This window comes from Carassius carassius, chromosome 7, assembly GCF_963082965.1.
Source record: "Carassius carassius chromosome 7, fCarCar2.1, whole genome shotgun sequence".
NCBI lineage: Eukaryota > Metazoa > Chordata > Actinopteri > Cypriniformes > Cyprinidae > Carassius > Carassius carassius.
Window position 1 is genome coordinate 14,357,027 of NC_081761.1, and position 14,333 is coordinate 14,371,359.

The 14,333-nt window shown below is 41.4% G+C and overlaps 1 protein-coding gene across 1 annotated transcript in view; it reads left to right on the top strand.

Moving 5' to 3' along the window:
• LOC132143599 (general transcription factor IIE subunit 2-like) overlaps positions 1–13,892 on the top strand; it is a 29,397-nt gene extending 15,505 nt beyond the window's left edge. Inside the window, exons 4-8 of the mRNA XM_059553972.1 lie at positions 901–1,008; positions 12,259–12,441; positions 12,745–12,838; positions 12,929–13,044; positions 13,165–13,892. Of these exons, the coding sequence (XP_059409955.1) occupies positions 901–1,008; positions 12,259–12,441; positions 12,745–12,838; positions 12,929–13,044; positions 13,165–13,284 (621 nt within the window). The 3' untranslated portion in view covers positions 13,285–13,892. The remainder of the gene's footprint in view (positions 1–900; positions 1,009–12,258; positions 12,442–12,744; positions 12,839–12,928; positions 13,045–13,164) is intronic.
• The last annotated feature ends 441 nt before the right edge of the window (positions 13,893–14,333 follow it).

Genomic DNA, 14,333 nt, shown 5'->3' on the forward strand with positions numbered 1-14,333 from the left:
AATCCCCTTTTATTTAACAAAAAATAAAATGTTAAAATTTTATTAATTAAATTAAATTTGGGTGAAACTTTAAACACAATTGTAAATAAGTATAAAGAATGGCATTGGTTTCATTTTCAGTGATAAAAAGTTTTTTCTTTTAATTCGCATATTTTAGTGTTTTGCTTTGGTACCGAGAACCGTGGATTTTCACTGGTATTGGTTCCGAATACTGAAATTTTGGTACCGTGACAACACTACAAGCAAACATTTGTTGCAGTGTCTGTCAATTGACACTTTTCTTGCTGCTTTATGATAATTTCCTATCTCACATTAGAGCACATTACAGACTGCTCTTTATTTGAGTGAAACGGTTTCTTTTAACTTTCAGAATGGGATTCAGAATGCAGTACAGAATACAATTCCCACAGGATGACCCATGGGAATGAAATTATCATGCGCTTGAGCAATCCTCACTGTCATTAAACACATGCTCCCTGGAAAATCTAATTTTATTCTAATCTCAGCACATCTATTGTCAGTCTTATATTTGTACCAATTTTGTGATCTAAAATCTGGATTAATTCTGAACGTTTGCGAAGTTTTTGATAGTGTGGTTGAAAAAAAAAAAGACAAAAGTTACTGAAACAGTTTCTCCACCTGACTTGAATAAACACGGTAAAAATTTTGCCCTGTGACTAATTTGCATTCTCAGATTCATGTTACAGTTGTTCAATATCATCGCAAGCATTGTCACTGTTTTTTTTTTTTTCCCCTCCTTTTTTTTTGTGTGTCAGACTTGGCAGTTTCTCAAAGTGACATGACAGTAATTAAAGGCTGTCAGGCTATAATCCACATATGAAGATGTAGCTGTGACACATTTAAACTCTTTTTTACATCTCATGTCTTTCTCTTTTTCAGACAAGGCACCAGAGAGGTGATACTCATCATCTGACTCTGGATGAAATTCTGGATGAGACCAAGCTGCTGGACATAGGCATGAAGCAGAAACAGTGGCTTATGAGCGAGGTATGTTTGGGCATGAGATAAAGATATTTGGTAATCTTTAACTAATAACTGTGTGGATATTTTTGTGTTTATAGGCACATGAAAACATCTCACAAAAAATATTCTGCCTAATTCACAACAATCAAGTAAAAATCAAATACATTTCCTCTGAACACCCTGTCGGGGTTTATTTTGTTATGTTGGAAGAAAAAGACTGCAGAATTCTAGACGAGTATTGAACACATTTTTGTAGGAGATAAAAATTTTTACATGATATGCTTATTATCTGAAACCATGATCAGCACTTGCAAACAGAAAAATTTCATTTTTTTAAATATATTTATCACCAATAGGGAATAATCACAAAATTTCCATGTATTTCCAACATAGATCATCACATCCACCAATACACTATGTAATATACCCCTCAACTCGAACATGAATTACATGGGATTTTTTTCCTTTTTTTTTTCACCGTCTTCCGCTGCTGCTGAGGGAATGGTGGCGCATTTGGCTGCTGCTCCTCTTAATGTCCCAGTTTGGCTACATTATTTTATTTTTATTTCTTTATTTTTCCTTGCACTCTGCACTCTTGCGGCTTAGATGTGGTTGTGGCATTTTTATATACTTTGGAGTATTGTTTTTATCTTTGCACTCCACTTGGAATAATCTGCGGTGTGCTAAGGAGAATCAACTCTGTGGGTCGGCGGTGCAGGTGGATCTTGTGGCATTGAGCTCACGGTGTGCTTCGGGTATTCGTCTGGACCCCTCGTGTACGTGGAATTAAATACTCTGGCCCTAAGGTATACTCCACGTCAACTTTTACGCTTAAATCATTATTTTCTTATAGTTAACCTAAAGACACCTACGATTTTTGTCAAGATGCTGGTTTGCTGCGTCCTAAACGATACATACATCAGGGCTCGAGGCGCAGCTTTTTTGTCTCATTTTTGTCTTCATTGTCTAATTTTATCACTAAATGCCAGAGTAAAGATTAACTGTTTGCCTTCCACTGGCGTCAATCATAGAAATGTAATATCTGTCCCCTGCATAGAGAATAAATCACTGCCGTCTTCATCGCATAGACCGGTGCATGCTGCATTGTTTAATGCCTGCTCTGTGAATAAGTCGGCACTGTTTTTAGCTGATCTCATCTCTGATAAAAACTTGGACTTCTTGTTTTTAACTGAATCATGGCATAAAGGAGATGAAGGACTACTGTTGAAACAGTTTACTCCTCTTGGATTTGGAACTTAAAATATTCTGAGGTCATCTGGCAGAGGTGGTGGTATTATTGATGTCTATAATCGGCAGTTCAACGTCAGTGTTGTGACCATTCCTCAGTTTTCTACATTTGAGTGCTTGATCTTAAGCGTCTTTGCCTCTACTTCTACAATCATTGCTACTGGCTACAAACCACCTAAAATTAAAGCCCCTTTCACACTGCACGTCGGACCCTGCAATTTCCCGGAACATTGCTGGGTCGCCTTCTGTGTGAAAGCAAACACGGCCCGGGATTAATTCCGGCATTAAACCCGGGTCGGGGACCTAGTAACATTGCCGGGTTCAACCCGGGACGAGCGCTGTGTGAACAAAAGCTAGATCTAATGCTGTGTCGAAGTGATGACGCGCGTTATCGCGCGACTCTTTTACCGGCAGTTTCGAAGGAAGATCAACGTTCGCAATGAAAAAATATGTGCAAACTGTAATGAAGCAGAGATCAGTTTGTTCCTCACTTTCCGCGCTGATGCCGAGATCGTTTGTTTGTTTCAGTGAAAGTATAACATGCCTAATGTTTTTGACTCGTACATTACATGTTACGCCCTGATGTCACGTGTTGTTACGGGATCTTTACGGGTTGTGTGTGAAAGCACGCACATATCCCGGGTAATCACTGGCAGTGTGAATGTGCAAAATCTAGCAACCCGGGAACAATTGCTGGAACACTTTACCCATGTATTTGCCGGAATGGCAGTGTGAAAGGGGCTTAAGTCACATGCAGCTTTTATGTCTGATTTTGCTGACTTTTTGACAATGCTTACTCTGAAGTTCCATAGAATCCTTATTGTGGGGGACTTCCAATATTCATGTGGACCAAAGTGACTGTTATGGCAAAGGAATTTCTATCATTTAATGGACTGTTAAAATTTTTCGTAATTGGTAACAAGTCCGGATGCATTGCAAAGGACATACACTGGATCTTGTGCTTACAAATGGCACATTTCCATCTCCACTATCATCCATTGATAATTGGTCTGTCGGACCACTTAGCTGTCTTTTTTGATTTGGAATTACAATGACCAAGTGTGCATACCACTCGATCTGTAACATTCCAGAAGTGGAAATCTATTTATCAAACAGCTTTTTTGAATTCTGCTGTTTCCATGTTAGGTGATTTACATTAAAGATTCACAGTTGAATAACACTCTTAATGCAAACTTAGACACCTTTTCTCCTCTGAAGACATGCAAGAGCCGCTTTTCCACTGTCAGGCCAGTGCGAGCCAGGGCTTAAAACGGGCCGGGCTGGGCTAATAGCACCTGGGCCTGTAGCACCGAGGCCAGAATAGCACTGCGTTTCCACTCTCATGCAAAACCCTCCGCTGCGCTTCAATAAAAAAAAACTGCCCTTTACACGCCTCTCAGGAACAACATCATGTAAACCCATCATTTCACCAACAAAGAGTAGTTATCAGAAAACTAATAAGAAATAAGTCACTGGAACTAGCGTGATCACAAAACGAACATGATAAAAGCGGCCGTTCGTTTGCATGCTTTAAATATTTAAATCCAAAAGCATCAATGTTTTATTATAATAAGTGATGCATTGATCATAATTAATTTATCAGGATAGAAAATTATCTTATCTACTGTAAAGTTTTAGCTGTTCACCGCTCATTACACCACAGCTGTTTCCTCCAGCGACAATCTAGCCCTTGACACACATGAACACATACTTTAATTATACTTATTTAAATATACTTAATCTTATTATACGTACTTTATACATAAACTACTGTGCAAAAGTCTTGTCTTAGGCAGTCTTTTGTCAGACGGCTTGTGCATTCAACAATCTCACTAGATATTAAAATTAATAGCAAAATTAATGTTTGGAAATGTAAACTGATATTTCCTACTGACACACTACAGCAAAAGATATAAATAACTAGTTTAACCCTTTTTGGGGTGAAAATACTAATGTGCCTACAACTTTTGCACAGTAGTGTACTTTATAATGAAAGACCATACAGTCAGAGTGATTGACAAGAGCTACAGTAGAAACATTATGTGTGGTTTTGTACTAAATAATGATCCAGATCGCGAAATACATTTATTAGCCTTAGAGTAAGTGAAGGTTGGGAAATGAGATCATCCAAGGAATGTGTGAAAACTATGGATTTATTTGAAATCTTTTTAATATTCTTTAATGTTATCCTTTTTAGGCTTTTATTTATTTATTTATTTATTTATTTATTTTTATAGAAGTATCGAAATGGCACCGGCATCGAATAAAACCCAATCGATACCCAACCCTACTCAGGGGTCGGTTTTAGGTCCTTTACTTTTTAACATTTATTTGTCACCTTTAGGCCACCTTTTGAGAACACTCGGCCTCAGAGATGTATGAAGTACTAGAGACCCAGACTTGAGTAAAAGTACAAGTGCTCTATCAAAAAAATGACTTGAGTAGAAGTTGAAGTGCTCTTTAAGCACCACACTTAAGTAGAAGTACTAAAGTATTCAACATTTTTTGTACTTAAGTATTGCAAGTAGTCTATTTGAAAATTTACTACTCAAGTACTGAAAGTAAAAGTACAAGTATTGTGTTATGTAGTTATTAAAGAAAGTAGTCAAAAGTTTGAACATTGTTTTTACTATTTCAAATGATTAACCTAAAGGACAATCATAATTTCTTTTGACTAACTTTTTGTAAACAAAAAACAGATTAAAGGGTTACTTCGCCCAATTTGCAAAATTATGTCATTAATAAACCCGTAAGAACTCAGTTTATTTTTGGAACACAGTTTAAGATATTTTAGATTTAGTCCAAGAGCTCTTAGTCCCTCCATTTCAGCTGTGTGTATGGTATACTGTCCATGTCCAGAAAGGTAAGAAAAACATTATCAAAGTAGTCCATGTGACATCAGAGGGTCAGTTAGAATTTTTTGAAGCATCGAAAATACATTTTGGTCCAAAAATAGCAAAAACTACGACTTTATTCAGCATTGTCTTCTCTTCCGTGTCTGTTGTGAGAGAGTTCAAAACAAAGCAGTTTGTGAAATCCGGTTCGCGAACGAATCATTCGATGTAACCGGATCTTTTTGAAACAGTTCACCAAATCGAACTGAATCGTTTTAAACGGTTCGCGTCTCCAATACGCATTAATCCACAAATGACTTAAGCTGTTAACTTGTTTAATGTGGCTGACACTCCCTCCGAGTTAAAACAAACCAATATCCCGGAGTAATGCATGCACTCAAACAGTACACTGACTGAACTGATGTGAAGAGAGAACTGAAGATGAACGCCGAACCAGATAACGAACAACAGACTGACTCGTTCACGAGTCAAGAACACTGATCTATATATATAACTTATATTATAGATCAGTGGTCAAGAACCATTTCTGTCAGACGTGTCCGATTCGAGAACCAAGGAGCTGATGATACTGCGCATGTGTGATTTAGCGTGAACCCCAAACCCTGTGAAAGCCCCCCCCCCCCCCCCCAATTTCTTGAGAGGAAGTCGACCACCTCCATCTGAACACCCGGCCTGTGGATCACCCTGAACTTAAAAGGCTGAAGAGCTAGATACCAACGAGTGATCCGCGAGTTGGTATCCTTCATGCGGTGGAGCCACTGCAGCGGGACGTGGTCCGAACAGAGGGTGAACTCCCACCCCAGGAGATAATAGCGGAGGGTGAGGACGGCCCATCTGATGGCCAGGCACTCTTTCTCAATGGTGCTGCACTTAGCCTCTCTCTTCGAGAGCTTCCGGCTAATGTACAGCACCGGCCGTTCCTCCCCCTCTATCTCCTGGGACAGGACTGCTCCCAGCCCCCCGTCCGACGCGTCTGTCTGCAACAGAAAAGGGAGAGAAAAATCAGAAGAGTGTAACAACGGCCCGCCACACAGGGCAGCCTTGACCTGAGTAAAGGCCTGCTGGCACGGCTCCGTCCACTGGACCGTATCTGGCACCTCCTTTTTAGTAAGGTCAGTCAAAGGGCTGGTGAGGTCCGAATAATTAGGAATAAACCGTCTATAATATCCCGCCAGCCCCAAGAACTGCCTTACCTCCTTTTTGGTCTTGGGACGTGGGCAGGTCGCAATAGCGGCTGTCTTATCAATTTGGGGACGCACCTGCCCATGCCCCAAGTGGAAGCCCAGATACCTTACTTCCACCCACCCAATCGCACACTTCTTTGGGTTGGCCGTGAGCCCTGCTCCCCTCAGCAACCTCAGGACAGCCCTCAGATGCTGCATATGCCGCTGCCAATCATTACTAAATATAATGATATCATCTAGGTAGGCAGCCGCATACGCAGCATGGGGCCGCAGAATCCTGTCCATGAGGCGCTGAAAGGTAGCTGGGGCCCCAAACAAGCCAAACGGAAGGGTAACAAATTGGTGTAATCCGAACGGTGTTGTGAAAGCGGTCTTTTCTCTGGACAATGGAGACAAGGGGATCTGCCAATAGCCCTTTGTTAAGTCCAGTGTCGAATAAAAGCGAGCCGCGCCCAGCCGATCAAGCAACTCGTCAACCCGCGGCATTGGATACGCGTCGAATTTCGACACAGCATTCACCTTGTGGTAATCTACACAGAAACGGACTGAGCCGTCCGTTTTCGGAACTAAAACTATCTGGCTCGCCCAGTTACTATTAGATTATTCTATTACCCCCATGTCAAGCATAGCGCCTAATTCAGCCTGAACTACTTTTTTCTTGTGCTCAGGTAAACGATACGGCCGGCTGCGAACTACCACGCCCGGCTCGGTCTCGATATGGTGCTGAATCAGGTTAGTACGGCCCGGTAGGGGTGAGAAGACGTCGGCAAACTCTGCCTGCAATTTCGTTAAATCAGTGAGTTGGGACGGCGAGAGGTGATCTCCCCCTGGAGCCAGGGCGAGGGATGGTGGTTTGATATTCGCCTCTGGCCCAAGATCAACCTCTCCGCCAATCACCGTTGCCAACATCACTAATTCTGCCTCATTCCATTTTTTAAGAAGATTGAGGTGGTAGATCTGATGGGACCCGTTCCTATCGGACCGTATTACCTCATAATCGAGATCTCCGACCTGTCGTGCGACCTCAAACGGTCCCTGCCACTTAGCCATTAATTTGGAGCTCGACGTTGGGAGTAATACAAGTACTTTCTCTCCCGGTGCAAATTTGCGTAACCTAGTTCCCCTGTTATACAGCTGGCTCTGGCGGTCCTGGGCTTGTAACAAACTCTCTCTTGATAGCCGCCCCAATGTGTGGAGTTTTGTTCCGCACATGCTGAATTTCGTTTTTGCCCTGAGATGGTCCCTCCTCCCAAGTTTCTCTCAGGACACCAGCACTCCATGGCTGGCGTCCATAGAGAAGCTCGAAGGGGGAAAACCCAGTGGAGGCTTGCGGGACCTCTCGCACAGCGAATAATAAGGGCTCTAGCCACCTATCCCAATTTTTGGCGTCTTCATGAACGAACTTACGGATCATGGATTTAAGTGTGCGATTAAATCATAGACGCTAGTGATAGACGCTAGTTCGAATCGACTTAATGCCCAACAATCTGTACAGTTCGCGTAGCGTACGTGACATAAACGCCGTGCCTTGATCGGTGAGGATTTCTTTTGGAACCCCCACCCGGGAGATAAGACGAAACGGCATCTGCAACACTTTTAGCGGAAATGTTGCGGAGGGCCACCGCTTCCGGATATCGTGTTGCATAATCAACTATGACTAATGCAAAGCGATGTCATCGTGCCGATCGCTCTAATGGCCCGATGAGGTCCATACCAATTCTCTCGAAGGGGACCTGCATTAAGGGAAGAGGGCGCAAGACGCGCACCACCTGCGCACGTTGTCATGAATGCCCGGCCAAAAGAAACGGGCCATGAGGCGATTTAGTGTTGCTGCCTGTCGCCATAGGATTAGAATGAGCCGCATGGAAAAGCATTTCCCTGCGGCCCTTTGGAATTAACAATTTGGTTGTATTAAATTTTGTCCGAGCGTCTTGGGTCACTCGATACAACCGGTCTTTTAAAATGGCAAAATACGGATAGGAGAGCGGGAGGGCAGGTTGGAGAGACTGGCCATCGATGGCGCGGACCTGTTGAAATGCATGTTTTAGGGTCTCATCCTGAGACTGCTCCAGAGGAAAGTCATCACGCTCCGAGAGAATCAGTCTCCCGATTACATTCGGTTCCCCTGAAGCAGAACCCAGCGGTCCTGGCTCAGTTTCCCCCACCTGTACCCGCGCGGTCTCCTTCCGCGCCTTATTTCCCCAAGAGGCATCCGCACATAACGACCTCAATAAAACCGTAAACGCGGGCCAATTCGTTCCGAAGATTATCGGATGCCGGAGGTGGGGACTAACCGCCACCTCCACACTATGCTTTTGTCCCTGGAATTGAATTATAATTGGGACAACCGGATACTCAACCACATCCCCGTGTACGCACCGTCCCCGCAACGCCAACAGGCCAGCCCAGACCTGGATGACGGCCCGCTGGATGACGGCCCTCTTTAGGTCATCGAAGACCAGGAGGTTCGCCACCGGAAGTTGCTGAGCAGCCACCTAGGCCTCTCCAGAGAGCAGGGGAATGAGGCGCACCGGCCACTGCTCTCGGGGCCACCCGCAGGCCTCCGCTGACTTTTCAAATAGCTCTAGGAAGGCCTCCGGATCGTCCTGGGGCCCCATCTTGTGCAGCGGCAGGTGCATGGGTGCGGCGGGCGGCCCGGCGGCCTCGGCGCAAACCTCCCGATCAATCCAGCTCCGGAACCTCTCGCGGTCCTCCTGCTGGGCCTGGACAATGGCCTGAAGACGTCTCTCCTGGTCGGTCCTCAGGTCCAGCAGGGCCTGGTGTTGTTCGCGGTGAAGGACCGCGAGGGAGGCGATGATATCCGCAAGCAGCGTGGCGGCCGGACTTTGCATGGCGGCGGCGACGGTCCTACTTCCTCCCGGGTTTCGGCACCAGTGTAGCAAAGTTCGTTGGTTGGAAGGAAGAGGACAAAGGGGTCGGCGGGACTGCTGACAGTTTTATTATAAAATAAAAAGAACTCAAAAGTTACAAACACCCAAACGGTGACTCTTATTCTGACAGCGCTAGTTTCGGGTTACTCTTTCCGGTTTCCGTTTTCGTTTCCGGTCTGGGTCAGCAGTCCGTCTCTCTCTCCCTTGCTTCCGATTCTCCTGGCGTTTTAAACTCTCTCCACGCCAATTACTAGAACAAGAAACAGGTGATGATGATTTCTGCCCAAACCACTCACTTACCGCTCGTCTCCTGATTCTCTCTCCCGCTGCAGACTTTGCTAAACCACGCCCCCCTGCCACAGAGTCATTATCTGGCTCGGCTCGGTGTTCATCTCTCTCTTCACAGCAGTTCAGTCAGCACGCGCAGTCTTCTTAATCGCTTGATTCGCTCAATGATGTGCCAGCTTCATCAAACCTGCCATCTAAAGTTCTGGCAGTGGTAATGTGGGTTTGTAATGGAATGATTCGTAACATTTTTATAATTGTAACGAGTAACAATGCAGCACATAAAAAAATTATCGGAGTAAAAGTATTAAACTCATCGAAAATATGTACTGAAGTACAAGTGGAAGTAGGAGAAAAAAATAATACTCTAGTAAAGTAAAGATACCGCTTTTTAGTACTTAAATACAGTAGTGAAGTAGTTCTACTTTGTTACTATACATCTCTGCTCAGCCTTCATTACCATTTGTATGCTGACGACACACAGATTTATATACATTCAAAACCGCATGAGCACCACAACGTTGCTTATTTGTCTGACTGCATAACAGATTAAAATATGGATGTATAATAATTTCTTGTGTTTGAACGGTGGTAAAACTGAAGTTATGCTCATTGGTTCCCGTTATCAAATTTCTAAAGCTGGTTGTCTGTCCCTGACTCTTGACTGCTCTGTCTTGGAAATACAGAGTCAAGTGAGGAACCTTGGAGTTATCTTTGATGCAACTACAGTATGTCTTTTGATTATTTTGTCCAGAGCACTGTTAAAAACTCTTTTTTTTTTTTTCTGTTGTTTTTTTTACCTCAGAAATATTGCAAGATTACGTCCTATATTAAATTTCACAGTCACAGAAATTCTGATAAATTCCTTTGTCGTCTCAAGTTTAGACTATTGTAACGCTCTTTTAGCTGGAGCTTCTAAGGGTGCTTTCACACTTGGTTCACTTGCCTGGTCCGCACCCGAGTTCGATTGCTCCCCCCTCCCCCTGCCCCCGCTGGACTGTGTTCATATTATAATATTTGAGTCTGAACCACGGCTCGCTTGCGTCATCAAGCGAGCAGCTGTTTACCCCGTTGCTTGGTAATGACAGCGCAGGAGAAGGCGGCAAATGCATAACATTACTCTCTGCACTTTTAGGTATTACGTTTTTGAACTGTTAGTTTTGTTTATAAAGCTTCGGTACATAACGGCACTTGCGTCTGTCTTACGAATGTACTGAAAATGCTCTAAAGAACGTTGAAGGCAAACATAAATGAGATGTACAGCTCTCTGCTTGCAGTGTGTCAGTCCCGCTCATCAGGAAAGTGAGTGAAACACACACACAAACACACATTTTCATCAAATAATTTGTCATTAAAAGCGGTTCACTTCCGCAATTTGGTACGATTGCGTTCACATAAGCAGCGAACTGTAACAGAGTTCACATGAAGCTTACCCCAGACCACCGTTTTTAAGCGGACTCGGGTACGGTTCGCGGGTGCGCATCCGAGTACGGAAGACTGCGTTCACATCATCCAAACGAACCGAACTCTGACATCAATCGAACCCGGGTGCGCACCAAAAGTGCTAGTGTGAAAGCACCCTAAATCTACACTTAATAAGTTGCAATATGTAAAAAATTCAGCCGGCAGGATCTTAACTGGGACTAGAATTGGCAGTCATATTACTCCAGTGTTAGAATGTCTGCACTGGCTCCCGGTCAGGTTTAGATTGGATTTTAAAATTATGATGTTTACTTTTAAAGCACTACATGGGCTGGCACCATATTACCTTACAGAACTGTTACATCCATACACTCCTAGTCGTAGATTGCGTTCCTCTTAGTCAAACTTGTTGGTTGTTCCTTCAATACGTCCAAGATCTATGGGTGATAAGGCTTTCTCTTTCTATGCTCCTGTCCTTTGAAATTCTCTGTCTCTTGAACTTAGGGAAGTTCAGAATTGTGATGTTTTTTTTGTTTGTTTTTTTTTACTTGCATTTGCTTGTTGATTGTGTTGTTTTTTTATTGTATTGATTATATTGTGTTCACCGGTTTGAGAAGCTGCTTTTAAAGGCGCTTTCTTAAATAAAGTATTATTATTATTATTAATATAACTTCAACTGAATTCTGGAAAACTGGATTCGTCTGAAAGATGTAAGTCATATACACCTAGGATGCCTCGGGGGTGAGTAAAACGCAGCCTAATTTAAATTTTTTGGGTGAACTAACCATCTAAATAGACAGGTCAATATATTGTTTTATTTTGTATCATTGAAAATAAGTATCACTCATCGCACCATTGTCCTGAAGACCACAGATGTCTGTAAGACAAGAAAGCTGTCAATGTGTCTGATATGTAAAATTTGAATGCAGGCCGAAAACAAGATCACATCCTATGTGAATGGCCTCTAAATTGGTGTTATATCTGCATTTACTTATGTTTTTTTTATTATTGTGTTAAAGTTATTCATTATTATTTTTGTTGATTGTTTGGGTTTTTGTTTGTCTGATTCTTTTTTGTTTTTGTTTTATTCTTTGGTCTTAGTTTGTTTTTGCAGAAAAAAAACAGGTCTTGTGCGTGGAGTGGTATGGTAATGCATGTTGTCTGTATTTGTATTTGTAAAAATATGCTTTCTTATTGGATTTACATATGGTTCTGGGGCCGTGTGTTAATATAATTCACATTACAATTTGTTTTGACCACAGAATGCCATTGATTTGACCACAGATAGACCAATCAAAATCATATGTTCCTAGGAGTCATGGACTAACACATAATATTCCAAAGAGAGACACATTCAAAAAAACTAAATATAAATCTTTCTCCCTCCAGGCATTAGCAAGTAATCCTAAAATTGATGTTCGGGAAGGTAAATATGCCTTTAAACCCAAGTATCATCTGAAGGATAAGAAAGCTCTGCTAAGACTACTGGACAAACACGATCAACTGGGACTAGGAGGAGTGTTACTAGACGATGTTGAAGAGGGTCTACCCAATGCAGCCAAGGCTATTAAGGTATTAAGTTAAGTAAAATTTTCATTTTTAAACATGGATGGAACATTTCCTAGACCGTGCATTTAAAGCATCAGGTACACAGAAACTTCTGAATGTTTTGAGGCATTAGATGTACTGTGATTTATTTTGTATTTTATTTTTTACTTTTTAGCACCTAATTTGCATATAATATTTATTTACATGTAACTCATCTGCCAGCTGTTTTTCTATATTCAATGTGTAGTTATCAGCAAGAAAGAAGCTAATTAGCTTTTTAAAGATTTGAAATACTTAATTTAGTTCTGTTTTTTTTTTTTTGTTCAGGCACTTGGGGATCAGATTATATTTGTGACCAGGCCAGATAAGAAGAAGGTCCTTTTCTACAATGACAAACACTGTCAGTTTGTTGTTGATGAAGGTGTGTGACGAACATTATTATATAATCTAACAGTTCTGGTAATTTAGGCGGAGCTTCTCTATCGTAATGTCAGTGTCATTCATTCTCCAGAGTTCCAAAAGCTGTGGCGCAGTGTTCCTGTTGATTCCGTAGATGAGGAAAAGATCGAAGAGTATCTGAAGAAGCAGGGCATATCGTCCATGCAGGAGACAGGACCAAAGAAAATAGTGCGTTCTGTTTCTCACACAAATGCAGATAAACAAACAAAAAACTTGCTCCAGATTGGCTGGTTCATGCATATTTGTGTGGGTGTTACGGTTGACGTGATTTGTGATTGGTTGTTACAGGCACCCATTCAGAAGAGGAAGAAACCTGGAACCCAGAAAAAGAGACGGTTTAAGACTCATAATGATCATCTGAACGGAGTACTGGAGGACTACTCTGAGGGAGTTCCCTCCAAGAAGTGACACACACATGCAGCTTTAGAGGCTCAAAGTGACAAGACCGATATCTGTGTGATGTTTGTATATCTGATCTAATGTCTTATTGCCAAAACCATAAAGACATGCAGACAAACACACATACACCGTTAAAACTGTACTGAGTGACACGAATGTGAACGGATTGTAAATATTTCCTTTCCACTGTTATGTTTTACTTTTTGCTAGTGCTGTACAAATATACAATTAGGCTGCTCTTTCTATAGATTTAAAGATTAAAAAAAGAGCAATCAAACCACATCCATTGTTTCCTTTCAAAGTTATTTATGTATTAATATATTTCTTTTTGGGATCAGTAATATTTTTTTTTAAGTTTCTCCTGCTCAAGGCAGCATTACTTGATCAGAAATATACAGATAAAAAGTGATATTGTGGAATATTATTGCAATTTAGACTGTTTTATATGTTTAAAATATAGTTCATTTCTGTTGTGGCAAAAGCTTAATTTTCAGCATCATTACTCCAGTCTTTAGTGTCACATGATCCTTCAAAAATCATTCTGATGTGCTGATTTATTATCAATGTAGTACTCTTATCTCGCCATTAATGGCATTCCAAAATAAAAGTTTTTGTTTGTGTATACTGTGTATATTAATTGTGTATTTATAAATACACATGCATGTATATATTTAAGAAAAAAAATGTTTACATTTTAAATATCTATATCATCAAATATAAGAATATGTATAAATGTAAGTATTTTCAAGATATATACTGTATGTGTGTGTATTTGTATATACATAATAAATATACACAATACACATAAATTTTTAATGTAAACAAAAACTTAATCATGATTAATTGTTTGAAAGCATGGCTACTTCTATTCATTTGGCCCTAATCAATTGATCTAATTACATTGTTTCCACGGGGTCTTTAATTATTCAATTTAGTTGTATCAAATTTAAGGCCTTAAAAGGTAAAAAAAAAAAAAGCCTTAATTATTTCAAGAGGTCTTAAATTTGGGGATGGAAAGGCCAGAATTGCAATATTGCTGAATGTTACGTTTAAACTTC